At 34.5% G+C, this 27602-nt stretch overlaps 3 protein-coding genes across 6 annotated transcripts in view; 1 reads left to right on the top strand and 2 right to left on the bottom strand.

The window, feature by feature from the left end:
* The window catches only part of LOC132551408 (H(+)/Cl(-) exchange transporter 7-like), a 28528-nt gene extending 24617 nt beyond the window's left edge, over positions 1-3911 (bottom strand). The window contains exons 1-3 of the mRNA XM_060215548.1: positions 3858-3911; positions 1734-1856; positions 189-251 (exon numbers count right to left, since the gene is read on the bottom strand). Coding sequence (XP_060071531.1) covers positions 189-251; positions 1734-1856; positions 3858-3911 — 240 coding nt within the window. The remainder of the gene's footprint in view (positions 1-188; positions 252-1733; positions 1857-3857) is intronic.
* Positions 3912-4053: 142 nt separating this feature from the next.
* Positions 4054-18243, top strand: LOC132551350 (DNA-directed RNA polymerase III subunit RPC5-like). 3 transcript variants are annotated; one of them, XR_009554243.1, is made up of 17 exons: positions 4054-4086; positions 7164-7405; positions 7581-7663; positions 8849-8962; positions 9600-9766; positions 10022-10146; positions 10432-10523; positions 10860-10980; positions 11397-11478; positions 11653-11712; positions 12315-12418; positions 12947-13056; positions 13332-13798; positions 14561-14626; positions 14839-14979; positions 17242-17715; positions 18109-18243. XR_009554243.1 is itself a non-coding variant. In XM_060215488.1 (16 exons), the coding sequence occupies exons 1-16, from the start codon at positions 4054-4056 to the stop codon at positions 17299-17301; spliced, it is 2052 nt and encodes a 683-aa protein (XP_060071471.1). In that variant the 3' UTR covers positions 17302-18082. The 3 variants fall into 3 exon arrangements, 2 of the variants coding, with proteins under 2 accessions (XP_060071471.1, XP_060071470.1); XM_060215488.1 differs by lacking the exon at positions 18109-18243 and having other exon boundaries at positions 14839-14964; positions 17242-18082; XM_060215487.1 differs by lacking the exon at positions 18109-18243 and having other exon boundaries at positions 17242-18082.
* A 329-nt stretch (positions 18244-18572) lies between these two features.
* Positions 18573-27550, bottom strand: LOC132551436 (28 kDa heat- and acid-stable phosphoprotein-like). Of its 2 annotated transcripts, none has more exons than XM_060215574.1 (6): positions 27446-27550; positions 25903-26024; positions 24053-24154; positions 23492-23616; positions 21462-21616; positions 18573-20715 (listed from the first exon to the last, which is right to left on the bottom strand). In XM_060215574.1, exons 1-6 carry the CDS (start codon positions 27453-27455, stop codon positions 20684-20686), a joined length of 546 nt encoding a protein of 181 aa, XP_060071557.1. In that variant the 5' UTR covers positions 27456-27550; the 3' UTR covers positions 18573-20683. The 2 variants fall into 2 exon arrangements, with proteins under 2 accessions (XP_060071557.1, XP_060071558.1); XM_060215575.1 differs by having other exon boundaries at positions 24056-24154.
* Positions 27551-27602: the final 52 nt, after the last annotated feature.

The raw sequence follows: 27602 nt of genomic DNA, 5'->3' as shown, positions 1-27602 counted from the left end.
TAGAAGAAGGTACTGACATCAGTCAACCTCAAAGCTCCTTTAGATAAAAATAATTTTGATACTTGCAGGCATATTGCTTAATCTCAATTAAATGTATATTACACAGAAAAAGTCAATCATAACTCCGAGATTTTTTTTCTTACTGCTGACTACATAAATGTAAAGTAGGCAGAAAAACTTAACCACACCTTCGAGAATTTTCTTTCTTCCTGTTGAAACAGCTCATTTTCACAATGATCATAATCTAGACTCTGAAAAAATAAACATGCTAGATTTGTTGATAATAACTTTCATCAGTTGTCATATTATTGTTACGAATTAGTACTTAATAGTTACATTTAACATAACAGTCACACTAGAATGATAAGATTATGACACAATAACAAGAGGTTCAATGGGCCTGCAGTGCTCACCTTGTATACATATATATATATACCATCAAATTTGACCCCTGTGACCTTGAATATAAGTCAAGGTCTCTTCTTTTCGCAAACTTTGCCGGACTACATCCTATGAACATACAAGCCAAATATCTTGCCTCTAGGCCTTTTAAGTTCATGTGGAGAACTCATTTAAATGTTTAAACAAATTTGTCTTCTATGATCTTGAATATATATCAAGGTCATTTATTTTGACAAACTTTATCAGGCTTCATCCAAGGAACATTCTAGCCAAATATCATGCCTCTGAGCCTTTTAGTTCATGAGAAGAAGTCACTTAAAGATTTTTATAGAAATCTGATTCTGTGACCTTGAATATAGGTCAAGGTCATTTCTTTTTGCAAACTTTGTTGGATGTCATCCAGGAAACATACCTGCCAAATATCTTGCCTCTGGACCTTTTAGTTCATGAGAAGAAGTCATTTAAAGGTTTTAACAAATCTGATCCTTGTAACCTTCAACATACTAGCCAAATATCAAAACATTTGAACCATTGGTTATTGAGAAGAAGTTGTTTAAAAAAAAAGTTAACACTGGACGGATGCAAGAATGGATGGATGGACAGACAGATGGACAGACGGAAGGCAAAAGCTCACTTGGCCTTTTCAGTTAGGTGAGCAAAACACAGAATTTACTTAAACTTGTTTGGACCATGAAGCAACAAAATATCTAAGCAAATTAAAATGTTCAAATTTCACCAAGAAATGTCCAGGTGATTTTAATGCATTATGCATGGCTGAAGAGTGAAGCCGAGCAACCAAAACCATGAATAACCTGCCTTCAGGTTAAATAGGGAATTAGGAGCACATCACACAAGTACTTTTGATGTTATGAGCAGAACATAAGATCACAAGAGCATAAGATCCATATATCATTTATCTACTGTAAATGGAAACTGACTGAAGACCAATAAATATGAAAGTTATAACTACACAAAGAAAACTAACAAAGGATCATAACTCTGATGCAACACCATTCTAGTATGTGGAACAGCCAGATTTAAAGGATTCTTTGCAAATTATAATCAGAACTTACAAAACATAAACGAGGCAAGAAGTTTGTTAGGTAAGACTAAATATAGTCAGAAAAAAGAACATGGGCTAGTTTTCAGTGGTAGTAATCTGAACTTATTAAGTTGGAAGTTGCTTTGCTAGTAAAATGAAATTATCTGATAGTTATAATAGTGATGAGAAACCTTAAGTAAAACTATACACAGCTGTTAGTTTATCTTTAACCATCTCAGCTGGTCTGTATATGTTATGACCTAATTTTGCACACATCACATTTACTTACTTCAAATCCTCCAGAAAGTATTTTTTCCTCTGAAATATCGTTTTCTTCATTTGATTCTGAAGTAGCACTGCTCCCACCATCATCATTTGTTAAATGTATACTGCCATAGCTTGAATTAGCTCGCTTGATAAAACAGTAAAGAGATAAAATGATTTAAGACATCAACAATCATGTATAAACCTTTTAATCATATAATTTTTGTTCAAGAGACAATAATGTATTTAATGCATCCATTCCTAACTAGCAGACTGTTACATCCATACTAAAAATAATTCAAATGTATGGAATTAATGTTTTAAGTGAGATTTCTGGTAAATCAATTTCTCACAAGTGGAATCTTACTTTGAATTATTGGATTCTATTTCATGCAACAAACTCAATGCAAAGATAATATGTAATATTGTTTTATCATACACTATCAAGGCTATGCCCAGTAAAATTAAAAAGTATTGGCTTTTACTAGCCACCAATGTTTTTTAACCATTCTATCAAGCCTTTTTGACAAAGTAAATATAATGTCACTTTGGGCTTACTGCAGTATAGTCTGAATTATTCTGATATTCTGTCAATATGGTGTAATGCTCCATAACCATGGTGGTCTGCGTTTCTCAAGAACTAAATAACTGACAAATCTGTGCTGATGTGGTTGTGTCCTTGTGCAAGACACTTTACCCTTGTTGCTTTGGATGGTATGTGACTGCACTCCTGTATGTTGTTCAGTCTGTTGTTGTAAGCTGCCACAAAATGGTTGTGGCTTTTCATGAGATGAAAAACTATACAAGCAAATAACAAACATTTTTCTTCATTTTTTTTTCATATTGGTCTGGAGTTGACATTAGACTGATGGTCGGGTGGTGCAGTGGTAATACACTCGCCTTTCACCAAGCCGTCTGGGGTTCAATTCCTAGAATGGATTTGAAAAGGTATGGGGTAACCTGCCTGACCATGTGGGTTTTCCCCAGGTACTCCTGTTTCCTCCCACACTAAGACCCCTTGCACGCTTCCATCCGAGCCAACAAGAGTGACTAATATAAGTTGGAAAAACTTGATTCACAATTGTTGTAAAATAAAAGACTATTTATTTACTTATTTACTGATATACAAAAGTTGATAGAATATCAGAATAATTCAGGATAATAGCAGGATAAATATCTTAATGGTCATAAGACATCAGGATATAAAATCACTTAATTTTCAAAGCACGATTACATTTTTTTTTCATAAAAATTTGAATATTTGAGTCACAGAACAGTGCAACCTGAATGAATGAATTACATTGATGCAATCACAACTTTCCTATAAAAGAGTACAGCTCACAGTTTAAATTTTCAGTTTATGTGATGACAAATTTTCATACTAACACTTATCTTCAGTGCATGCAATGACAGATTTTAATACTAATCATATCTGTCCTTCACATATCCATGCTTCATGCATGCGGAATTTCACCACGGCAGAGATGGTAAATGGCTGAATGGAATGTCTTTTCTGCTACATCATATGACTGCAGTCCTATAGTGCCTGGCATGTTGTTGCATTTCTAGATATGTAAAGAGTGCTCAGGAGTGCTTACATGTGGTAATTTGCTAGCAAGGGAAATCTAGTATTTCCCTGTAAAATAATGGTTATTCCACTGTGTACTTAGTAAACGAAATCACCAAAAGATAGGTACGAGTAATAGTCCCTCTCACTTTTTCATTTTTTTTTTTTTTTTTTTTCACTGATAAAAGTCCTCTTCCTTTATATGGTAAAAAGGAATATAATAGTGCATGCATGAATACTTTCAGCAATTGCATAGGAAATCCCTCGTCTTTCTGAACGATTTTTTGACGCCAAGAGTACATATTCTGTCAGGAATTGAAAGATTCTTTTCGCTTTGAGATGGTCAACTTGGCCTCAATACAATAAATGCTGTTGTTTATGGGCAGCAGCAGAAACTTCACCAGGACCAGGAAACATAATCCGTTAAAACTGATCAACTTGACGGATGTGAAACAGAAACCGGAAATATTTGCACGCTGTAATTCACCCTCACCAATCCATTCCAGGTATTTCAAAACGACTACAAGTTATAAATTCATTAAACAATTGCACGAAGAGAAAAATCTAATTCAAGAGGCTTACCGAACGTGGACGATTTGCACGACGACTTGTTCCGGCAACAGCATCGGTCGCCATCTTCGAAGTCATGTGGTTTTTTGTTGACATCATTCTGGGTCACTCAAAACCTTCATCGTTAATATAATGTGTTTATATTGAAAGCTTTTCATACACAATGATTAAAAATGCTTACTGCTCATGCGCAAGATCGGTACTAGCTATGGCTGACGAAGAGGATCCGGTCGAACATGAGGTGAGTATGGTTGCAAGATATTGCACCATACTATCCGAACAAACCTACAATGAGATTCGAAACTGTTGATTTATACATACTTCTCGTATTGAAATTATGACCATTCAAGGACACTCTTATTAGGGCAATGTTAGGGCAATAATCTCATATATGGATAGGATTGTTTACAATTAATAGGGTAGACCCATTCGAATGGCACCATCCTTCATCCATTGCTGGGAATAGGTTGCTAGTCTGAGCTTATCATACACTTTTAGCTTCGAACATCGTCCACTTTTGGCCAGTTGTAGTATGGAAACTAAAAACAAGAGCGTAGTATTAGCTTAAATTTAAATTCACGTAATATCAAAGCAAATTGTTCCTCTGCTACAAAAATATGTGGAGAGTCAAGCCATTTAATTACAAATATTCATATATCTTGCCAACAGAATTTAATTATTCCCAGTTTGAAGGTAAGATATTCCTGAAATGAGTAAGAATATATCGTTTTGACATCGGTCCTTGCTGTGAAGTCAAACCGTAGAGGGTGGTTTTCCGTGAGCTTGTCAATTCTGTTCTGAAAAGGTTTGTTGTTCTGGCTGAGACTACTTGTTCTGAAAGAATGTTCAATGTATCTACTATTCTGTGTGCAAAGTTGTATTTCCTAATGTCTCGGGTACAATGTTGTTTCACTATTTCTAACGGGTTTCCTCTTGTGCTGCTAGACATGCTTAATTTCAACAAATCAGAAGGAACTCTCTGATGATAATTCCTTTCAAAATTTTAAGACTTCGATCACGTCTCCATGCATTCGTCTTGATTTAAGGGTTGGTAACTTCAGCCGTTTTAGACGTTGTTCATAGCTCATGTCTTTCATATTTCGTAGCATCCTTGTTCCTTGCCTTTGAACATTTTCTACTGCCTCCATATCCTTTTCCTTATAAGGTGAACAGACAGATCTTGCATATTCCATATAAGGCCTAACCAGAGCTTTGAATAATAAGCAGAACACTTTTCATAAGCCAAACAATCTGATTTGCCTTATTTTCTTGAATTTGTATATGCTTCTCAAATGTGTAACAAATTAGGTATTTCGGAACGGCCGTTTTATCGAGCCGTATCATATGAACTACTGATCTTTGTGACCTTGCAACCAGATAAATTTGGTTGTTGTAACATGTCACGCTTCCAAGAAGAAATGATAATTAGTGATTTTAACCATTCATCATGAAATGCTAACAATGGAATATTTTGTGTAGTTTTTCTTAATACATATTTTACATGTCCAACATCCTCCTTGGTATGATGAAATAACCTATCATTTCATCCTAAGATGCCAATGTTTGGTTGTCGTCTGTCATGCAAATAAAAATATCCCATGAATAAAAGACCACACCTTCTCTAATTATTTGGCTTTGATAGTCCAAATTTGCAGGTCTTACATTGCAAAAATGATGATTTATAAATTACCACTTTTGACGACTTATTTCCAATTTTATTGAAATTGGTAGTTGTAGACTGAGAGATGAAAAATCAACTTTATTTGAATAGTATGTGTTATAAAAAAGAAAAGATGCACATATAAACACAGATATCTACGACTTTTTGCACTATAAATGTCATTTCCATTCAAATGATTATTTGATGTAATACATGTGTACTTCTAGGTCACACGAAGCTAACTAAAGCATCCCTGTGATTTAGTGATGTCATTAGACATCAGACCAGGATATTAAAATAGTATACAGACTATTTTTATAATGATGATTATACATTATTAATGACAGACCATCTGACTCCTCTGGCACATTTAACAAACTGAAGGCTACATCTGACCTACATTTCATGTTTAATTTCAAGTGTGTGAAAACAATTGGGGCTACCAAATTTTTAGCTTGGGTTAGTGGAAATTACAGGCCCACTAGTCCAGAGCTAGTGATTTTCTGTAGACTTTTTCCCCCAGAAATTACTAAGAATTAATTATCATTTCTAATCAGAACATTTAAAGCATATAACATCAGGACTGCTTTCTTTTAGTAAGTAGAACCAAATACACTTCATGAATGGAAGTGTCTTCCAGTGCTTTACCAAAATTGTAAATTCTAATGACATCGGGGTCTCACATTTACCCTTGGGAAGGGGTCAAATTTACTATTTTGTACTTAGGAAAATTACATGTTTGAGAATAATTTGTTTATTTTGTTATAGAATTAGTTCAAACTTGGTTAGAATTATTAGTATAAGCTGAGAGTTTTGATGAGATGCCCATATTATCCTAAGCTGATCCCTAGGCTTATAGGCAGGGCCTAAAATGGGTCAAATTGCCTGAAATTTTGAAGATGTTCTACTGTTGATTTTATATAGGAAAATTCAATTTTTTAGTTAAATTTCTTTTAGTTCAAACTTAGTTAGAAGTCTTAGCATGGGACAGCAGTTATGTTTTGCACAGTTTACATTTGCACTGTGTGTACAATGTAGTTAGTTATCTTACCTTTTTTTAACAAATTCATTTGAATGACATGTTACAAGAAGCATTGTAACTCAGGTGACCATTAAGACCCTTGGGCCTCTTGTTTATTGATACCCTGACATAAAATGTCCTAAACCTGCTTGGCAAAAGTATGAGTTTTCTAAAGTCAACAAAAAATTCTCAGAGGGTAAGACTGACTGTCAAAATAACAGTCATTGGTCATGAAATCAAACACTTTTTATTTTAAATAAGAATCTAGTGGAGCCAGAATGTGAATATTTTTCCAATATTTTTCTTTGTTTTTCAGTGTATGATTTTTTTTTAATAATAAAAATGATTAAAGCATTATTTCTTAGAGGTTTTCAAATAATCATTTCATAAACATCCCTTTGATGTTTCATGTAGTTGTGGAAATATTAGGGGCTAGCAGTATATTGTATCAGGCTAGTAGATTTCAGTAGGCTACTAGCCATGGGCTAGTGTATTGGAAAAAAGTTTTACACTCCAGTAATAACCTCAGTTTGTTGCCATTGAAAAAATCCGCATCTAAATGCTGTACTTGTTGAAGGCATTGTGTGTTTCATGCTATTTTATGATTCAGAATATATGATAATTTGTTTTTGTTTAGGTTAATGTATATTTATCCAAAACCCTGGCCGACAAGCTGCACCTATTCCAGTATCCAGTGCGCCCTGCTCACATGACATATGATGAAGCTTCTCACCTCAATACTAAGATCAAACCTGATCAGAAGAAAGTTGAGATAGAACTGGGTCTCAACACCAGGGGAGACAACTATGCACGGAGTAAAGGAGAACAGATTGCCATCAATGTAGATGGGAGCAGCAATCAGTCAGGCCATTACATCAGGTCTTTGATACTTACTAAGCTCAATCATTTCTGTTTACTTCAAAATTCAAATTTGTAAACGGTAATTTCTTAAGTTTCTCACTTTGAAGACCATTTGTACCATAACTAGAAAAACATCTAAAGATAATTATAGTTTTGTAGACACCTGTATGATATTTGATAGTTTGGTTTGCAGTGGAATGATGGACAAACAGGTGTTGAGTAGCGTGGCTTGTACTGAGACAGCAGGCAGGTACGCAGTTGGAGTTTGGAAAGATGGTAAGTAAAGGAAATGTACGATTGAAATGCAGTGTTGAACTGCTCCTATCAGCTTTGTCACATAGATTACCCCAGTGAGACCTTGTGTATAAATTTGGTCAGTATTTAAGAAAAGATTTAGACATAAAGATTTAGACATTGAGGGAGGTTGTTACTCCACCCTTCATCCCCACAGTTATTATTTTCACATTGATCGAAGGGTCAAGTGAGCAATTGGGATACCATGGCGTCTGTCAACTTTTACTATATATTGCAACTTTTTATGAACAACTGAGCAGATTTTAATCAAATTTGGTCTGAAGCATGCTTAGGTGAAAGAAAATCAGTTTTGTATAAATGGTGGGTCTTGGCCCACTTTTACTATATATTGCAACTTTTTATGAACAACTGAGCAGATTTTAATCAAATTTGGTCTGAAGCATGCTTAGGTGAAAGAAAATCAGTTTTGTATAAATGGTGGGTCTTGGCCCACTTTTACTATATATTGCAACTTTTTATGAACAACTGAGCAGATTTTAATCAAATTTGGTCTGAAGCATGCTTAGGTGAAAGAAAATCCGTTTTGTATGAATGGTGGGACAAGGGGAGGCAGGGTGCCAGAGAGATGGGGCCCGATAGGAATAATCTGTCAATTCTTTAAAATTTATATCTTTCTTCAGGAATTACAGGATAATGTCCAAATTTGATCTGAAGCATGTTTGGTTGAATAAAAATCAGTTTTGTATAAATGGTGGGTCTTGGTCCTTGGGGCCAGAGAGGCAGGATCCAATAGGGAAAATCTATTAATTTCTTAAAAATCTATCTTGTTCTTGTGTAGGAACGCCTTTATTCTGTTCCAATTTGTTGTGAGACATGCTTCAAAAAAAGGGATCAATTTTGTATGAACAGTTGACTTTGGTCCATTGGGACCAGAGGGCTGGGACCAAATAGTGGACACAGAGTTAATTCCTTAAAATCTCTGTTATATTGGAACTGAAGAGAACTTAATTTTTTACAAACAGCTGCATGGAACCCCCTTTTGGAGGAGTGTCAAACCTATTATAAACACTTTTCCCATAACTAAAATAAGTCAGTTTCTGCAAACTAACTCAGGTGATACAGACCCTATGAGTCTCTTGTTCATTTAGCTGCCATGAATTTCCGATTGTTTGTATACATGTATATAACTGGTGTTACTTGTTGCAGGAGAGGTACACCTAACACCTCTGCATGCCATTGTCCAATTGAGACCTAATTTTGACTACTTGGATAGTGCAGACAGTCGGGTAAAAGTGGAGATTGGAGCAGGAGATGCTGGAGGTAGTGTAGACATGTCTCATCAATCAAGAATTAGAACAATCAATTCTATAGAAACGTGCAGAGTTGGAAACTTTTATTTCTGAAACATTGGCAACAAATTTGTGATATGAAAAAAATACTACTACGCTTTTCTTCTTAATGTGGGAAGAATTTAAATATAATTGATTCTTCATGTGTCCTGGTGTTTGTTAACATTATTCTGAGTATTGTCAAAGGATAATTAAGTCCAGGTGTTAAAGGATTTATGACTGGTCACACACTTTGAAGTTTTTAAAGGATTATTATCTAGTCACACATCTTCAGGTTTTCAAAGAATTAGTTTGACCAGTCACATGCCTTAGGGTTTTCAAAGGCTAATAACTAGTAACACACCTAAGGGTTTTCAAAGACTAATGACCAGTTATACACTTGAGGGATTTCAAAGGCTAATGACCTGTCATACATGTTTGGGTTTCAACATATTAAGTGTCTAGTCACACACCAAAGGGTTGTCAACATAATAGTGTCTCTTTCACATGAAAGTAATTTCTGAACACTGTTCATAATCATCTAGTAATAATATTAATTATAACATTAATTGTTACCTTGACAAAGGAGAAACTGCAAGTTAATACCTTCATGTCTACCTTATTTCAAGGAGAATCCTCCCAGGACGAAGCAGAAGAAGAAGCCAAACCAATTGCAATGAAATTTGCTCGCCAAGAAACAGATGAGGCTAAAGCAAGACGACTGGCATCTTATGACTACTTACAGAAGAAACAAGAAGAGGAAGCTTGGCATCGACTTCACTTTTATAACATCAATGTATGTCAGATCACATATTCTGTCTCTGCATGTTTTATTCCACCTGATAAAAAACTTAATTTATTTTTCAGCTCCTTCTAGAAATGGTCGTAAGTAGTACTCAATATTTCTTTATTTTCTGAACAGATAACAGATCAAACACTTTGATATTAATAACTTGATATTAAGTTACAGTGAACATCTTTTCTTGGAAGTAACGAAATTTGAATAGTGAAAAAAATAGTAATGTTTTGTACCAATATCCTTTATTCACAGAGTGGTGTAGCAGAATCAGAGCGCCTGAAGTTGGTTTCCTCCAAAGGTGATGAGATATCCGAGTTCCAGATTCAGGCCAATGAGTATCTGAGAATGTTGGTGCCTCCTCTTGGGGAGACACAGGAGTAAGTCTTGTTTCCTCCATTCTTGGTCTGTTCTGTACTTCCAGGATGGATGATTTCTCTAATTTTATTCCTACCAGTCTTGTTACATTCCACCTTTTAGACATATTTGGGATTAGCCAATGTTGGAGACTAACTACACTTTGGTATACTAATTTCTAATTGGTTATTATAAAATGAATAGTTGTTAAATGTTCTTTTTTAATTCTTATAAATAGATTTATTTCCAGTCTTGATAATTTATAATTCAGTGTTGAAAATACTGCATTTATTATTTACCTTTAATAGAGAGAAACCAGCCATGCCTAGTAATGTGTTATCACTGACACAGCTAAGGACTATGCCTCTCCCTGACCAAATCAAGGCTCTCCTCACTAATGGTATGTTTGATTTATATCAGTGAGAAACACATTTCATATCAGTTAGTTTTGTCTCATGTGATATGGAACACAGAGGTTAATAGAAACAAGTAATTAAGAAATCCTCTGTCTAACACAACTATGAAGATGATTTCTCAATTTGAAAATCAAGTGCAATTTAATCAATCTGAATGTCCTTCTTAACTGCTAGGAATTTGTCAGTGTCCTTTAAATTATTTAGTAATTTGAAATTCATAAATAGGACAATTTTGCTGTGGAACCATTATAGTATAAATGTGTAAGATGTAGTTTTTGAAATAAAATTTGATTTCCTGCGATTGGTACATTTGTTTGCAGCAAAGGTGATGAGGTTCAGTCAGCTGATGGCACTACTTCCACAGGGTACAGAAAGCATGGGAGCCCTTCGCTCTCTTCAGCAGGTGGCTGTCCTTGTTCAGGGCTGCTGGGTTGTCAAAAGGTCAGATAGGCACCAAAAAAAGTCAAAAACTTGTAACTTGTTCTATCGTTCAATTGTTTTACTGTTCAATGCACATGAATGTCATATCGTTCAACTGTTTTACTATTCAATACACATGAATCTCATACTGTTCAACTGTGTTACTATCCAATGAGTATGACACAAGTGTCTTGGAAATGTAAGAAGTCAAGTGTTTTAAAACTGTTAGTTCAAGTTTTTTTTTAATCATTTATCAAATATGATATCTATATCACCAAACATATCATGTTATATCTAAATTGTCATGGATTGTCCTTAGTCTGATAAACTGTTGAAACCTTTCTCTCAACCACTAGAGTCGTGAGTGTACGATACAGCTTGTAAGCAGGTCATACAGGTTATACAGATTCACAGGAGTATTTAATTGTTTTGAATAGTGAGATCCTATACCCTAAGGAGGCCACCAGTCCACACAGCGGAGTGGCAGCTGATCATCTGTGTCGTGGACGCGACTATGTGGTCAGTATTACATTTTTAAAGATAATTGCCACTTTGATAAATTTGGCGTTAATTGATAAAATTTCATTATTAAAACATAAATTTTCTGAAATCTTTCACATTGGTAACCAAAATGTGTAGATATTGTATTCAATATAAATTGGAAAATTAATCACATAATATTATTGTTGACAGATGTGGAGATTCACACAGTCTAGTCATGTGACCCGCAAAGACATAGCATCCATAGTCAAGGTTTGTATGTAGATACAAATGTCTGCCTCAAAACATGGTCACTTTGCTGTTCTTGTACATCTGTATCAAAGACGTTAAGAAACATGTTCACAGTGTGAATACAACAAATCCATGTATTATGTTGACACATACACGGATGTCATATTTATAACATGTTTTAACAAATATTGATAGTGTGCTTATTTTGGCACACTCAAATCTGATAAAAACAATACTGGTGAACTCATGTATATATGCTGAAGAAAACAAACTCCGAAATAGAAATCGGCAAAATTTTAATACGAGACTGAAGAATATAATTAATGTTTAAATACATGACAATGTTTAGAGCACTGCTGATGATTTGTGACCTCACTTTGTCAATTATCCCTATATATACTAGTGATCATTAGACACTGATGCTTTTTCCTAGTGATCACTTACATATCACTTATATGTTAACATTTGAAACGTTTGCAATGGTTTATTTCCTTGTTTGATAAATAGAAGTGGCATTATGGTCCCGATTTTCACACAATGTTTGTGATAGATACATAAGCATGAAGATTGATGTAAAATTTTCATATTCTGAATTATTGAAACATGTCTTATTACACTTGTAGCTTCCAGCGGAGGATGTCAAGGACATTCTTGAGCAGATGTCGAGGATTAGAGCTAACTGTGGCTGGGAGTTTTTGTTTGCTTACGATTCTGACTTTTCCAACAGGTACCTAATTATAGATATATCAACATGTATGTTGGTTATATTGTTTAATGAATTGTTAATAGAGCTTGTGTCATAACTAGTTTCCAGTGTCCATCTATCTCTGAAGGTAACAACTATTTCATTATCATTTCTTTTACTGAAAGGATGATGATACAGAGACAGGATCTCTAATAGTGAGCTTAGCATTATCCATCATTCTACCCAAAATTTTGACTCGCGTTAGTGAAATTTCCAATCTCTATTTCCTGCCTAGGCTGCCAGACTACCAAAAGATGTTAACTTGGTGAACAGGTTTTCATCAATTTTAAGTGAACATTACAATTTGTCAAAGTTTATTTAAGAAATCTCAAATAATCAGACAAAAACAAAAAGTTTAAAATCATTACGGTACCAATTCTAATCAGGAACTTTGTTCAGATTTATTGTTTGACTTCTGTTGTCTCAAAATTGGTATATCGCTTTTGATTTCAGAGATTGTTAAATTCATTTTGTCACACAATGTCTGTATGGTTGTGCCTTCTTCTTTAGATATCCAGAAATTGTACAGAGACAGAAGATGTTGTGGGATGCTAAATATCAGGGTTTATGTAATCAACTGAAGATTCCTAAAGAACATGAAAAGAAATTCAAAGACAGAGGTGAGAACTATTTATTCTGTTTAGACTGCAATACCTTCTTTATAAATATCTTTTCATGGAAAAAAAAGTATCAAACAAAACTCTTTCCTCATTTACATGGATATCAAACACTGAGATATTCCTTACTAAGTGATAGACTTGAGTACATTTTTTCTGTTGTATTTTGAAATCATCTGTATAGAATCTCACTTCATATTATCTGTTAAACTAGTTACTCATTGAACACATGTGTCCTTGCTCATAAGTTAACAAAATGTTTCCTTATCCTGTTTCAGACTCTGGGTTACCTGCAGGAGAGAAAGTTGTAAGGCGACGACGCAGTTCATCCACCCGTAGTAATCGTAAACGAACACTTAGTGGTCGCTCTGTGTCTGACCATAGTGATGTGGAGATGGATATTTCCCTTAAGTCTGATGTAGACAATAGTACAGAGGACGAAGATGTTCTTCGGCAGGAGAGCATGGACACAGGGCCAGCAATAAATGGGGAAAGGTTGTCAGGTGGTGCTAACGCTGCAAGCTGTGATATTTCCTCTGTCTCATTGGAGCTGAGGACAGAACTTGTGAATTTTGTGCAAGAAAAATTGTACAGCAGATTTGTGTTAACTGCCAGTGAACTTAAACGTCTATTCTCTGTAAAACAGTTACAATGTCCGTCTGGGCATGTGTTCTTATCAGGAGTCACAGACAGTTTGTTAGAGGAAACAATCAAAGAAGTGGGAGGAGTACGGTTATCTAATCAGGTAAATAAACATTACCATATTGTTTTTCAAAAAGTGAGTTTCTAACTCATTTCTTATAGAATACAAAAAAGTTTACTATTGATTGCTTAATTGTCCTCAAAGTGATTTCTAGTAAGCTTTAAAAAAGACATAAATTTGAGGTATTGTCACTTGGGTTTTAAAGTACTGTCCGCATATAGTTTTGAACATAGAATAAACATTATATGTTTAGTTTGAAATGTCTTTTAAGGATAAAGCATCAGTTCTGTTAATTATACTATATTTCATTTTCACTACAGAACTTCACAGAATGCTTTTTACCAGAATGAAATGCCAAATTTCACGTCACTTTCTCTCTTCATTGTGTTTTAAATATGGAAATCTCAGGCTAACTGTTAATCCTGTAATTGCTATATGAAGTATTTTAAGAATAATAGTGATCATTGAGGATCACTGAATGTTCTTGTTTCCATTGATGTGAATTGGTTTGTTGAGGATATTATGGCATTGTAATATTTTCCTTACCTGTCCAAAAAGAGGAAAATGTTGATGTTGCCTTTTATATGGTGTGATGTTGTATTTGAACAGTCAAACGTTTCTTACAGTTGTTGGTTTTTGTTCAGTTTGAGTTAGGAAAGCCATTTCTATTGTGTGATAAATAGAGGACAGATATTTCATCTCATTATTTTTTTTTCAGTCTTGATTGTACACATTGTACTTATATTGTGTAACATTTTATTGACAATAATAACCATGTTGATGACATTTTACTTTTAATTTCAGTGGCCTTCCAATACCAAAGCAGAACCAATTTATGCTCTACCAAAAACAGGGGACAAATTGGATAAAGTAAGCAGTGATTTTGATAATTTAGATAAATTAATTCAGGTTTATCAAGTAGAGAAATATTTGTGGTTTGACCACCTGGAAGGGTTACATATATTTGTGTACCGACTGTAATGAAGTTATCCAATATTTAGGACAGACTTATTTTCCCCCATTAATATATAGTCTTTTGTTTTCATAGAGAAATTGTGATGTATATTTTCTATTTTGTTTAGATGAGAGCAATCTTACTGGGTATGTTTGAAAAGTCACATAAAATATCACGGAAAACTTTTCTACAATGTGTGGAGGATGAAACAGGTCTACAGCTCAATGAATATGACTCCAGATTATTACTAAAGGTCAGTGCTTCAATGGTATAACATCAGATTATTACTCAGTCAGCACTTCTATGGGTATAACTTCAGAGTATCACTCAAGGTCAGTGCTTCAGTGGGTAAAACTCAGAGTATCACTCAAGGTCAGTGCTTCAGTGGGTAAAACTCAGAGTATCACTCAAGGTCAGTGCTTCAGTGGGTAAAACTCAGAGTATCACTCAAGGTCAGTGCTTCAGTGGGTAAAACTCAGAGTATCACTCAAGGTCAGTGCCTCAGTGGGTATAACGTCAGATTGTTACTCAAGGTCTTTGCTTCAGTGGGTATAACGTCAGACTGTTACTCAAGGTCAGTGCTTCAGTGGGTATAACGTCAGACTGTTACTCAATTTCTTTGCTTCAGTGGGTTTAACGTCAGACTGTTACTCAATGTCAGTGCTTCAGTAGGTATAACGTCAGACTGTTACTCAAGGTCAGTGCTTCAGTAGGTAAAACTCAGAGTATCACTCAAGGTCAGTGCTTCAGTGGGTATAACGTCAGACTGTTACTCAAGGTCACTGCTTTAGTGGGTATAACGTCAGACTGTTACTCAAGGTCAGTGCTTCAGTGGGTATAACGTCAGACTGTTACTCAAGGTCACTGCTTTAGTGGGTATAACGTCAGACTGTTACTCAAGGTCACTGCTTTAGTGGGTATAACGTCAGACTGTTACTCAAGGTCAGTGCTTCAGTGGGTATAACGTCAGACTGTTACTCAAGGTCAGTGCTTCAGTGGGTATAACGTCAGACTGTTACTCAAGGTCAGTGCTTCAGTGGGTATAACGTCAGACTGTTACTCAAGGTCAGTGCTTCAGTGGGTATAACGTCAGACTGTTACTCAAGGTCAGTGCTTCAGTGGGTATAACGTCAGACTGTTACTCAAGGTCAGTGCTTTAGTGGGTATAACGTCAGACTGTTACTCAAGGTCATTGCTTCAGTGGGTATAACGTCAGACTATTACTCAAGGTCAGTGCTTCAGTGGGTATAACTCAAGACTGTTACTCAAGGTCAGTGCTTCAGTGGGTATAACGTCAGACTGTTACTCAAGGTCAGTGCTTCAGTGGGTATAACTCAAGACTGTTACTCAAGGTCAGTGCTTCAGTGGGTATAACGTCAGACTGTTACTCAAGGTCAGTGCTTTAGTGGGTATAACTCAAGACTGTTACTCAAGGTCAGTGCTTCAGTGGGTATAACGTCAGACTGTTACTCAAGGTCAGTGCTTCAGTGGGTATAACTCAAGACTGTTACTCAAGGTCATTACTTCAGTGGGTATAACGTCAGACTGTTACTCAAGGTCAGTGCTTTAGTGGGTATAACGTCAGACTGTTACTCAAGGTCAGTGCTTCAGTGGGTATAACGTCAGACTGTTACTCAAGGTCATTGCTTCAGTGGGTATAACTCAAGACTGTTACTCAAGGTCAGTGCTTCAGTGGGTATAACGTCAGACTGTTACTCAAGGTCACTGCTTTAGTGGGTATAACGTCAGACTGTTACTCAAGGTCAGTGCTTCAGTGGGTATAACTCAAGACTGTTACTCAAGGTCATTACTTCAGTGGGTATAACGTCAGACTGTTACTCAAGGTCACTGCTTTAGTGGGTATAACGTCAGACTGTTACTCAAGGTCAGTGCTTCAGTGGGTATAACGTCAGACTGTTACTCAAGGTCATTGCTTCAGTGGGTATAACTCAAGACTGTTACTCAAGGTCAGTGCTTCAGTGGGTATAACTCAAGACTTTAAGTCAAAGTTGCTGGCAATGGCCATAACTTATGACTATTAGTCAAAATCAGTGCTTCAATCAGCATGAACCCAGACTGTTAGTCAAATTAATTATCTCAAAGTGTGTGATTCAAGTCTATAACACAAACTTAAAAACAATCTATATTTATCTTAAAATGCATTAGAAGCACTTTGACCCCCGGTTCATATACATATATATATATATGTGTGTGAAACTGATAAGAAATGTCACTAAAGACAGTAAAGTGGTGCTTCTGTAGAAAAATTTATTTTTAAAGTTTGAGGATCTATTTTTGGCTTACCATTGTAAAATTAATGATTATGTGGAAAAGAAGAAAAGGATTTGTGGGCAGGGGTTTATTTGCAGATAAATAGAGTAAATGTTTGTTTTAATTTCCATCTTATCTCAAAGCATGTGTTGCCATAGTTATTATATTAGCTCCATCTTCTCTCTCACAAGCTCACATGATACCTGTATATATCAGGAATCTCATTTATATTTATTTATACAAATTTTCTGTGTTACAGGATTACTGTGTGCAGAAGGGTCCAATGTGGTATTTAAAGGGTACACAGGGTGAATCTTGACAACAGCTCTCTCTTAGTGCTCATTCCTGACAGCGTTGTGTATAACTGTTTTAATCCTACCTCTGTGGTAGTGGAGAACAATGTGGACTTACTGTTGGCTATAAAATATTTCATTAAGGGTACATGTTGCCTTATAGATGTCTATGCAAACACCCTGCTTTTGTCTGTCAAAGACAAAGTTCAGGTATCTGCTTTGAACGAATGGCTTACAAGTTGTATGGAACTCTTTTTCCAAATGCATATCACTATAAGGTAGCATACATCCTTAATATGTGATGAAAGTGAAATTTTCTTACAGATGTATGACAGGCTCCTTTGAGTACAGATGTAACTGTATGCTAGTCAGTGAAACAGGTCTTGTTGATGTCTGCTAGCTAGAGTGAAAGATACAGATCAATGACAGTGCTGATATGTGTTAGTAAGGATGACCAATTTTATTTAATACTAATGTATACTAAATTAGGGCCAAAGATCGCTGTACTGTTAGATTTGATAAATGTTGCAATGGTTGCAAAAAAAACCAAGAAGTTTTAAGTGCTCTTGTATGCACTAGATTTTTGCACACACCTATGTCATAGGTCTGATTCATTGTCCTTCTTCAGAAAATGTTCTTATATTTACTGGAAAAGAGATTCATGACTTTGCATGATGTTCTGCACTAGATAACCTAACTTCATTTTTATTGAAGGAATACATTGTCTGAATCTCTTTAGATAAATATAATATCATTTTAATGATCATTATCATCAAGACCAGTTACTTATGAAATTCTGATATCTGCTTAAATGAAAATATTTACCTTTGCAGGTAAATACAGCTTGCTGAAGTTGTTTACCTACACCATGTACATGTGTGATTGGCCACCATGACACAAATGTTGTTAGGAAGGAAAAATTATGTATGTTATCAATGTTGGGAAAAACTGCGAATAGTTGATTTAATAAAGTGTTCCATGCTATGTGTGTTTATATTTTATTTTTTCTACAACAAAAGGTGGAAGGTATGCTGGAATCTGCTGATCAACCTGTCAATGTGCGTTGTAACCAAGTTATCAATAATCAACAGTTTTTTTCACACCATTTTAACTAACGGCATACATACATCAACTTATATATGTCCCTTCACAACAAACTTCCTACCATTTTAAAACTACCAACAATTTTAAAACCTAGATCCTTGGTTATTTGTGATGCTAAATTGGTACAATATACTTAGATTTATCTAAAGAATTAAGAAAAAGAAAAAACAAACTTATAAAAAACACAGTGAAATGAAATAAACATGAGATATTTTATTCAGAATAGCACTTGACCATTATGGTAGCAGTAACCCTATGTTTACAGAAAATGTCAATATACCATAATGCCACCTAAGACATGTAATAATGCATTTGCTTTGAGAAAATCACATGATTTACATTCCAATCATTCTACATGTACCACTACTTTTTGAGCACTTTAATGTTGACTTCAGAAAGCATACCACAAACTTTTAAACACAATGGATACATCAATACAAAAGAAAGACCATTCTCCAAATTTATCCAAATTTTGGAAGTCTTAATGGTGTCATAAAAATATCATTTTACCATCAGTAATTTATACTTGCAATAAAATAATTTCCTCTAAACTGTATTTCATAATTTGATATAAAATTCCATTCATTTTATCATTTAAAGGTTGGAGAAGCTTAAATTGTTTTTGAGTTAACTATCTTGTAAGTATAGACCAAACATTCCGTCTCCAAAACAGAATTTGAAATTTCATTATTATTGAAGCTTATATCATTTATTCACATTTTTAAAAACAGTAAATACCAGTAATAACAAAGACATCCCAAAATAAAATCAGCTTGTAAGATAATTAATCTTGGGCAATCAAATTTTGTTTTAAAAGACTGGTAATTCAGTTTATTGTGACAATACACATTATTGTGCATTGTAAACATGTTTTCAAATTAAATTTTGATAAAATGATACTATGTATTGAGAGTTTACACTTAAAACTCTTCAGACAAGAGAACATGTTCCAGAAATTCTCAAATCATCAAAACAACGATGAAAATAGGTTAGAAAACTCATAGCTGTTAAGTATTAAAAAATTCTCGAATGAGAAAAAAATGCAAACATGTTTATGTGCACATGATGGATGAATCAGAAACTATATATCTGAATGAAAATTCTAAAACTTTCAGCATAATTTATACAAGATAGAGAGAAAAATTAACATGATTCTGTTTCTTTTCTTTTTTAAACTGGAAATGTTTCTATTTGGCAATTATAACTACGTGAAGTACACAAACATGTGTCCTCTCCCAAGTTATTTTTTCAGCTGTCATCGTTTCATGATCGTGAGGATTGGGAATTTGCTGAAACATTTTGTTTATGGAACCCTTGTCAACGTCTGGGTCTCAAAACATCTTCATTTGAACAAGTAATAAGAAAAGTAATGGACTCTCAGTATATCTTGATGCATCCTGATGGTACCAAAATATAAATAATTGATCTTGACATGAAAATTAATCACTATTACATGATTGGATGTTTTACAGACAAACCCATAGGTATTTTTCTCTTTTATCATTTACCTAGGTAATAAATTATGGTACAAAAATTGCATAGTCATTTCAGACTTTTAGCATGTACACCTGCATTTATATACCTAACATAAAAAGACTTCAAGCAATTAAGCGCTTCTACTGACAATTTACTAAATATTTGCATCATTTATTGTAGGTGTGTAAGATTATAAAGTATAACAATGTTGTAAGTAGAAAACAGTTTCTTACAAATTTGACAAGTATACCTGCCACAGTGGATATTTAGGCATTGTGGTATATTCACAACACTATTTGAAATACAAAACATCTATTCCTTTTTCCTCTTCTTTAATCTTCTATTATAGAAGCTATGTGAAACATCCCTGAAATTGCTCTATAGAAATTTAATTCTCAATCTGTTAATTTTTGAAGAATCTCTCCTCCTTGCCTGAACTGTGAGCTATAAAGATGATCAGTAAGGAGGAGATACAAATTGTGCTAGGGAATAGTGTATTCACGATTACCATTTGTAAATTTGAATCAAAATGCACTGTAGATATTATAATAATAATATGTGATATTTCTTAAATTCAAATTATTGTTAATGTCTACCATGTGTGTATATCAAGTACAATGTAACTTTAATTTGGGTAACAATGGAAAAGACTTATAGAGAACACAACAACCAAGGAAGCTGTCAGCCGCAGGTCCAGGTTAATGTAACATGCCTTAGAGGGAAGCCTCTGACCTCACCCCCACCATCCATCACTTTAGTCTGGCTGTATCCCCATTCCTTAAACATCTTCATTCATTTAAATATTTGAATTATCTATGCGTAGCAATATCAGGATTTTTTCTTTGCTGCTGCTTGTTTGGCTGAAATAAGAAAAAGAAAAGTTTCATTTTGGAGACAGCACATGGTACATGTAAACCATATTTGATCAAGAGAGCACTTAAATTTTAAATCCTGTGAAATTGCGTTAAGTGTTATTTCATTTATAATTCTAATCTAAAATCAGACAATGCTTATATACTGACTATAGACCTGGTACGTTTTAAGTATGTGTAAGAAACGGTAGATAATGAATGAGCACTAGCAGACAACTAAGAACTGGGATTTGTTGGTTGATCAGTAAGAATGCAGTTGTAAAACAAAATATGATTGGGATTGGAGATATGCAGATGATTAAGCCCTGTGGTTTATTAAGTCAGTTGATTAGACACTTTTATTAGCATACAGGTAAGAATTTGGGTTGATGAGTTTGACTGTTTTTGCCTGCTTTACTGCCTGTCAATTGCAATGATCATTTTAAGGTGGGGTTCATGGCAACTTTACTGATTCAGAGTAACACACAGGAGGCCAGTAGAGCCATCCAGAGTCATTGGGATAAAAAGTGTCCTGTCTAAGGAAACAACAATGACAGATCAGTCTACTTCTCAGCTTCCAGAGAAGCAAGAACCTAACTACATGTAGGCAACTTTGAACCACCTACATACCCCAACACTGAACCACCTGCATACCTGGATCTTTACCTGAATTTGCTACTTATTGAGGTATCTTTAAGTAGATAAAGACTTTGGTTGATTAGTACATCACTAAAAGATTGAGTTAAAGTAAAAACCTTTCTCAGCCTCTAGATCACGTTTCTTTGCTGCCTCCTCCCTCTGTTTTCGGATGATTGCCAGTCTGGCCAAATCTGCCCTTGCCTCCTCTGTATTACCAGCCATGTGTTGTTTCTGGTAGTTTTCTCTTGCTTGTTGTTTTTCTATTTCCTCTCTACAATATTGCAAAGTATTTGTTAATGTCTCCTCCCAAACTCCTCACCATATTATTATGAGGTTTTATCACTGTCTCCTCCCCGTAATATTGTAAAATTTTGTTAATGTCTCCTCCCTGTAATATTGTAGAGTTTTGTAAATATCTCCTCCCTGTAATATTGTAGAGTTTTGTAAATATCTCCTCCCTGTAATATTGTAAAGTTTTGTTAATGTCTCCTCCCTGTAATATTGTAATGTTTTGTTACTATCTCCTCCCTGTAATTATGTCACCTCTTGGTAATTTTGTTGAAAGACCAGACTCACAAAGGGTGACATCAGACTTGAAAACACAGTAGACAGCAACTGACACATTGAACTCGCTAACAAATGCAGAAGACAACAGTTGACAACTAGAGATATGATATACAAACATGGTTGAATACATTTAACACTAACATCACAAGCAAATGCAGAAGACAGCAACTGACACCAGAGATTAGACTTACAAGTGAAGTTGTAAGCGATTGACAACCAGACTTCAGACTTGTAAACACAGCAAAAAGCAGTTGATCCCCTGACCTCGGATTCACAAATGAAAGAAAACAATAACTGCCAACCAGATATCAGAAAAATATAGAGTGACATCAGATTCACAGATACACTAGAAAGCAACTAACACCCTGACATGACCACACTCACAAATCCAGTAAAAATGTGAGCAGTATAATAGATAAAAGGAATGAGATATCAAATATTCCTATGATATTTAATGGTTTCATTTTCACAATCAATATAATGAAAGTGGCAAATACTCATTTTTTACATCTTCTTTATGGTGATCTGTATTCTTTGGTTTTAGATATGCCATCTAGTTCCGATGAATCTTAACAAGGAGATCCAAGAGGAATCTTGGCAACCACCACTATTTGTTCATCAAGAGTTGGATCTGATCCTTCTTGACTATTTTGTTTTTTCTGATCATTACAAAAATTGCATGGGCACAATTAGAAACGAAGAAAAACCTATATAATTTCATTCATCCAGTATTTCTCAAGAAATAGAATTCTCATTTTCAAAATCCAATATAGCCACCTGCCAGCCATTTTGTTTTCTCCGATTCTCTGTCTTTGCTCTTAACTAAATGAAATTTGAAAATTCCTCTTACGAAATAGCGATAACAATCTGCGACTCCCAAATCCAAGATTGTAGCCTTGCCGACAATCTTTGATTTTCAAATCAGTCCCAAAATGAAAAGGGCATACCAAGTATCAAGGGACCAAGAGGAATCTACATATGAAAGATCCATTGAGTACTTCCCAAGAAAGAGTGGTAACAAATTCTCTTAGTCAAAATCCAAGAGGGCCGCCATTCAGCCATTTTGTATTTTTAATCAGTTCCAAAATCACAAGTGCATAACTGCGGCTCTAAGGGAATGTAAACATGAAATGGATGAAAGGATAAATTATGACTGTCAAAAAACATGATGTCCACCTTTCTGGCCATAGGTTTTTTCAAATCAGTCCAGAAATGGGACAATGCATAACTAAGGACAAAGGGGTTCCTACATCCAGTACTTCTCCAGAAATAGCAATAACAAACTATTACTGTCAAAATGCAAGATAGCCACAGGTCAGTCATGTTTTCAGATCAATCAGAAAAATGGGCCAATGCAAGAGAAGGAGCCAAAGGCGACCTACATATGAAATTTGAAAAAGATCCATCGAATACTTCTTAAGAAATATAGCAATCACAAGAATTGTTTGAGGACAGACAGGGCCCGGACAAAGAAACATGGATGCAGGGTGATTTGAAAAATCCATCTGATGCTTTGCCAAAAATTGACTTTTTAATTCTGTTATAAAACATAATATCTACTTGTAGTGATTTGTCTTACCTTTCTCTCCTGGATAACTCTGTCTTTGTATTAGCAGCATCATCTGTAACCTTCCTTAGTTGAGAACGATTCTTTCTGTTAGGGTTCTCTATTTCAATCAAATGTGCCACTCCTTTTGGTTTTGCCTGTATATTTAGACATTCAAAATAAAATTACGTTATTATTCAAGGATGCTTGATAATTAATCTCTACTGAAAAGCACAAAAAGAACAAAAACAACTGCAAGATGTTCTGTTTACTTTTACCAGCAAATGCATAGTTCAACACATTCAAGATTGGGTTCAGTTATATGTATACTAAAAAGGGATACTAAAAAGGGAATTGTTCTTTCATTTATTCAGCTGATTTTTTTATCTACCTTGGAAAAACTTATCTTTATCTAGATATCAAATAATAGTACTTATAACAGGAATGAGTTTACAAATATGCACATAAATGATCAATAAAACAATACACGACAAAAAAGAAGTAAGTCTCTAAAAATAACCTAATTGTAATTACCACATCACCTAATGAATATGATATTTCTGATAAACATTTTAAATATCTTTAATAAATCACCACTTCATCTTCCGAGTCTGTCTCCTCTGATTCCGAGTCAGAGGGTGGGAGGTCTCCGGGCTGTACTCCATCATCACCAACACCAACCTCTCCTCTTGCTTTCTACAATATACCAAAGAAGTACAGGGTTTTTACTTAACACTAAAGAATATTAACCATCACTCATATAGGCTAAACAGTGCATGAAGTATCTTAATTTTATCATCAAATCAACACCTGAAATGAACTCAGTGCTAACCTTGTAGTGTCATTGAATATAAAACATGTAAGTGAATGCCCTTTGCCTTTGTCTTTACTTTGATAGATACTGAGCAAAGTCTCACAGAAAATACATAATTTCTTTCATATAATGGTAATTGAGATAAAAAATAAAATCAACAAAATGTGACAGGAATAAGTAATAACTTTTGTTTCTAAAGTCATAATTCAAGTCTAATCTAAAGTTTCAAGTACAGTTAAAAATTAACCTCCTTGCAAAAGAGTTAGTATTCATTCATATCCTAAGAAGCCGTTAAAAGAAAACATTGGCAGAAAGGTATAACATCATACCATAAAATGTATAAGCCCAATGCCACTTTACATCAGGTGACATACTAAAAATTTCTTTTTTTTTTGTTTTTCACTGAAACTAGTGATATTTTTATTTTCTTGAGATGTTTGTTAACAATCTTTGAGTCCATATATATATTATTTTAAGTTATTTTTGTGATGACTACAACAATGTGATATATATTATATAAAGAATTATTGCTAATGTTTTAGTAGGTGTGAAAATGTGGCACAGTACAAAATATAATGTAGGATGCTACAAAATAAAATACAAAAATATCTGTAACAAAGCAAAGTATATAAGTCAATTGCAACAGGTTCGGGATAAGTTGATTTTTTATTAGTGTGAAACGTCTACCACTGTTCAGGCGAAACCGGTAGCTGTTTCACACTAATAAAACATCAACTTATCCCGAACCTGTTGCGATTGACTTATATACTTAGTTTCCCCTATTCTTCAATCGCCCTGTATACCGGGTGGTATCCAGGCAAGGGATATAAAGAACCAACGGAACCTCAATAAGAATTTACGGTGTTGTCTCTACCCCTGGATTTATGTAACAAAGCAAGATACATTCATGTTTAATCTGTTTTCAAGGATGAACACAACTGTTTTTACATTGCTAATCAAATTTGTTGCGTTTGTTCTATTACCTATAATAAGTTTTCAAAAATACAAGACACAGGACAGAAAATTGGCTGCTGACAAAATTTAAATCATGGTAGTACCAATGCCAATATAATACAAGTTGCACTGCTAGTCTTCATTCCTACTTGTTCCAACTATTAACAACTTATCCAATGTACATATTGTGAATATGGTAAACCTTCGGTCAGTTTGAACGAAATTGAACACATATTGCTGAATCCGTCCAAATTATATGAAATTATGCTGGTCAAAATAAATAATAGTTTGAACTATCTGGGTTGACATTGCTCAATATCAAAATAAGGTATTGCCATGAATATAGATAACTTCAATTTTAGTTAATCTAATTAGTCTTATTCACAAAAATAGTAAGTGGATATAACAAGACACCAATTTTGCAATCAACAAGGTTTTGTGAGCACTTTCTAGTCTTGTTTCACATTGTAGGTGAAACAAGACTAGAAAGGGTTCAAACTATTACTAGACAGAAAAGTAATGTTTTTATTGATAAAATCATGTATTTGAACTATCCATCAATTTGAACAGACTGGAGGTTTACTATATATGTATAACTGAACAGTCCTCTAAGGAATGCATGATTCTGTGATCCACTACAACAAGAATGGGATATCACATTACTGATATGTCATACCCGCCATTGCTGTTCACGCTCAGCTTTCTCCAAGTCTGAATTGATTTGGTCTTCATTTGTGAAATGTCGTCTCTGACCCTTGAATATACGCTTGGCTCCTCTGCCACCTCCTCTTGCACCCCCTAAAGAAATCAATAATATATTCAGGTGTAATGTCAATGCTAATGCATAATGACTCGTTTTGTGTCTGGTAATATCACGTGAGCATGTAACAATCAATTTGCTGCAAAACCCCACCAAAACAAGGATTATTAAGTTGGTATACTTTTAACTCGTAATTGACAAATGTTGCTGGTGATATTAGTAAGGACCTTGAATGTTATAATGACCTTTGTAGCCATCTTATTTTGAATTTCTACAATTAAACATCTATTGAGTGAATGTTTCGGTTTGCGATCTTTTACTTGATCAAATACCAATTAACCTATTATACCCAATCGAATTTTCAAACTAGATTGTAAAGAGATTTCTGGAATTTCTGGTATATCTGCTAAACTGTTGAAAGCTGGCAATTCTCTTTTTCCAAAATATTAACCACTGCATTTCAGAAAGAACTTTTCCAGACTTATAGTCAACTCAATAGTCATCTGATTATTTGTCATATTTTCATAATGGCAGATCATAATATTTATCAGCAGAAAATCCTTTGTAGAATTATGTCTGTTTCAAGGCTTCAATCATATATCATAAAATCTTTAGGGAATTTCACAGATTTTAAAATATAACTAAACTCAAACAAAAATCAAAACTTGCCAGTACGTCCAAACATGAGTTTATCATTATTAAACAGACATCAAATAAAGCAAGTTTCCAGCCAAATCCAAACCCTTTGGCACCCTCTGTGTAAGAGACGATCCATTTATCATTTAAAGAAAGCGATGTAGAAATCAGAAATCAGGTAACAGGATTGCCATTATCTTGATTAAAATTGTTCTTTATCCTTAAGCTTTTGGCAACATGCATCTCAAGCCATATTAATGCATATATTTGTGAAATTTATCTGAATAACCTAAAGATTTCAGTACCAGGTTAATTTTTAATTTTCAAATGAAAACTTTGACCACGGAATGAGTAAATTACATTTTTCTGTGGTATTTTGAAAATTGCCACTCTACCAAATCAATGTAAGAATTTCTTAATCCATTTTGCGATAAACACGATAGCATATATGCAGTTTGTTAGTTTTGTCTGTTTTTTAATCACTTTCATTTCCACACATTATGTAATTACAGCTGATCTAAAAATAGTCAAATACCTCATAAAAGACTATAACATAAGCTGTATCTATATTTATAAACAGGGTTGTATTAGGTGTTTACCTAGTGTTGTTCTTTATTGTAAGAATAAAATGACACACACATTACGTTATATATATACACAAAGCCTTAGTTTTATATCACATCTGCTACATCTTGTAATTAGTTTTTTGTATATTCGCGTGTGAACTGGACTAGTCACATGTGGTTAGACTGCTGTATCACATTTGACGTTTGAAGTAGTTATTACCTCCTTTTAACAGTCACAGACAATACATATTCATTACCTCTTGGCATTATCGTCTACAGGAACCTTTCAACTTGACGAAATAGAAACTTTTTCGGGGTTTTAGCTTCTTTCAAACCTCGAGCTGGGTTCGTCACAAACCGGAAGTGCAAGCGACTCTTCCCAAAGAAGGCAGTCGCAATCTCACTCAGCACGCA

Source organism: Ylistrum balloti, unplaced genomic scaffold, assembly GCF_031769215.1.
Source record: "Ylistrum balloti isolate Yb309-2 unplaced genomic scaffold, AGI_CSIRO_Ybal_v1 Utg370196, whole genome shotgun sequence".
Lineage (NCBI taxonomy): Eukaryota > Metazoa > Mollusca > Bivalvia > Pectinida > Pectinidae > Ylistrum > Ylistrum balloti.
Note: the sequence above shows the minus strand (reverse complement) of the source record. Positions and strands in the feature narration are given on the sequence as shown.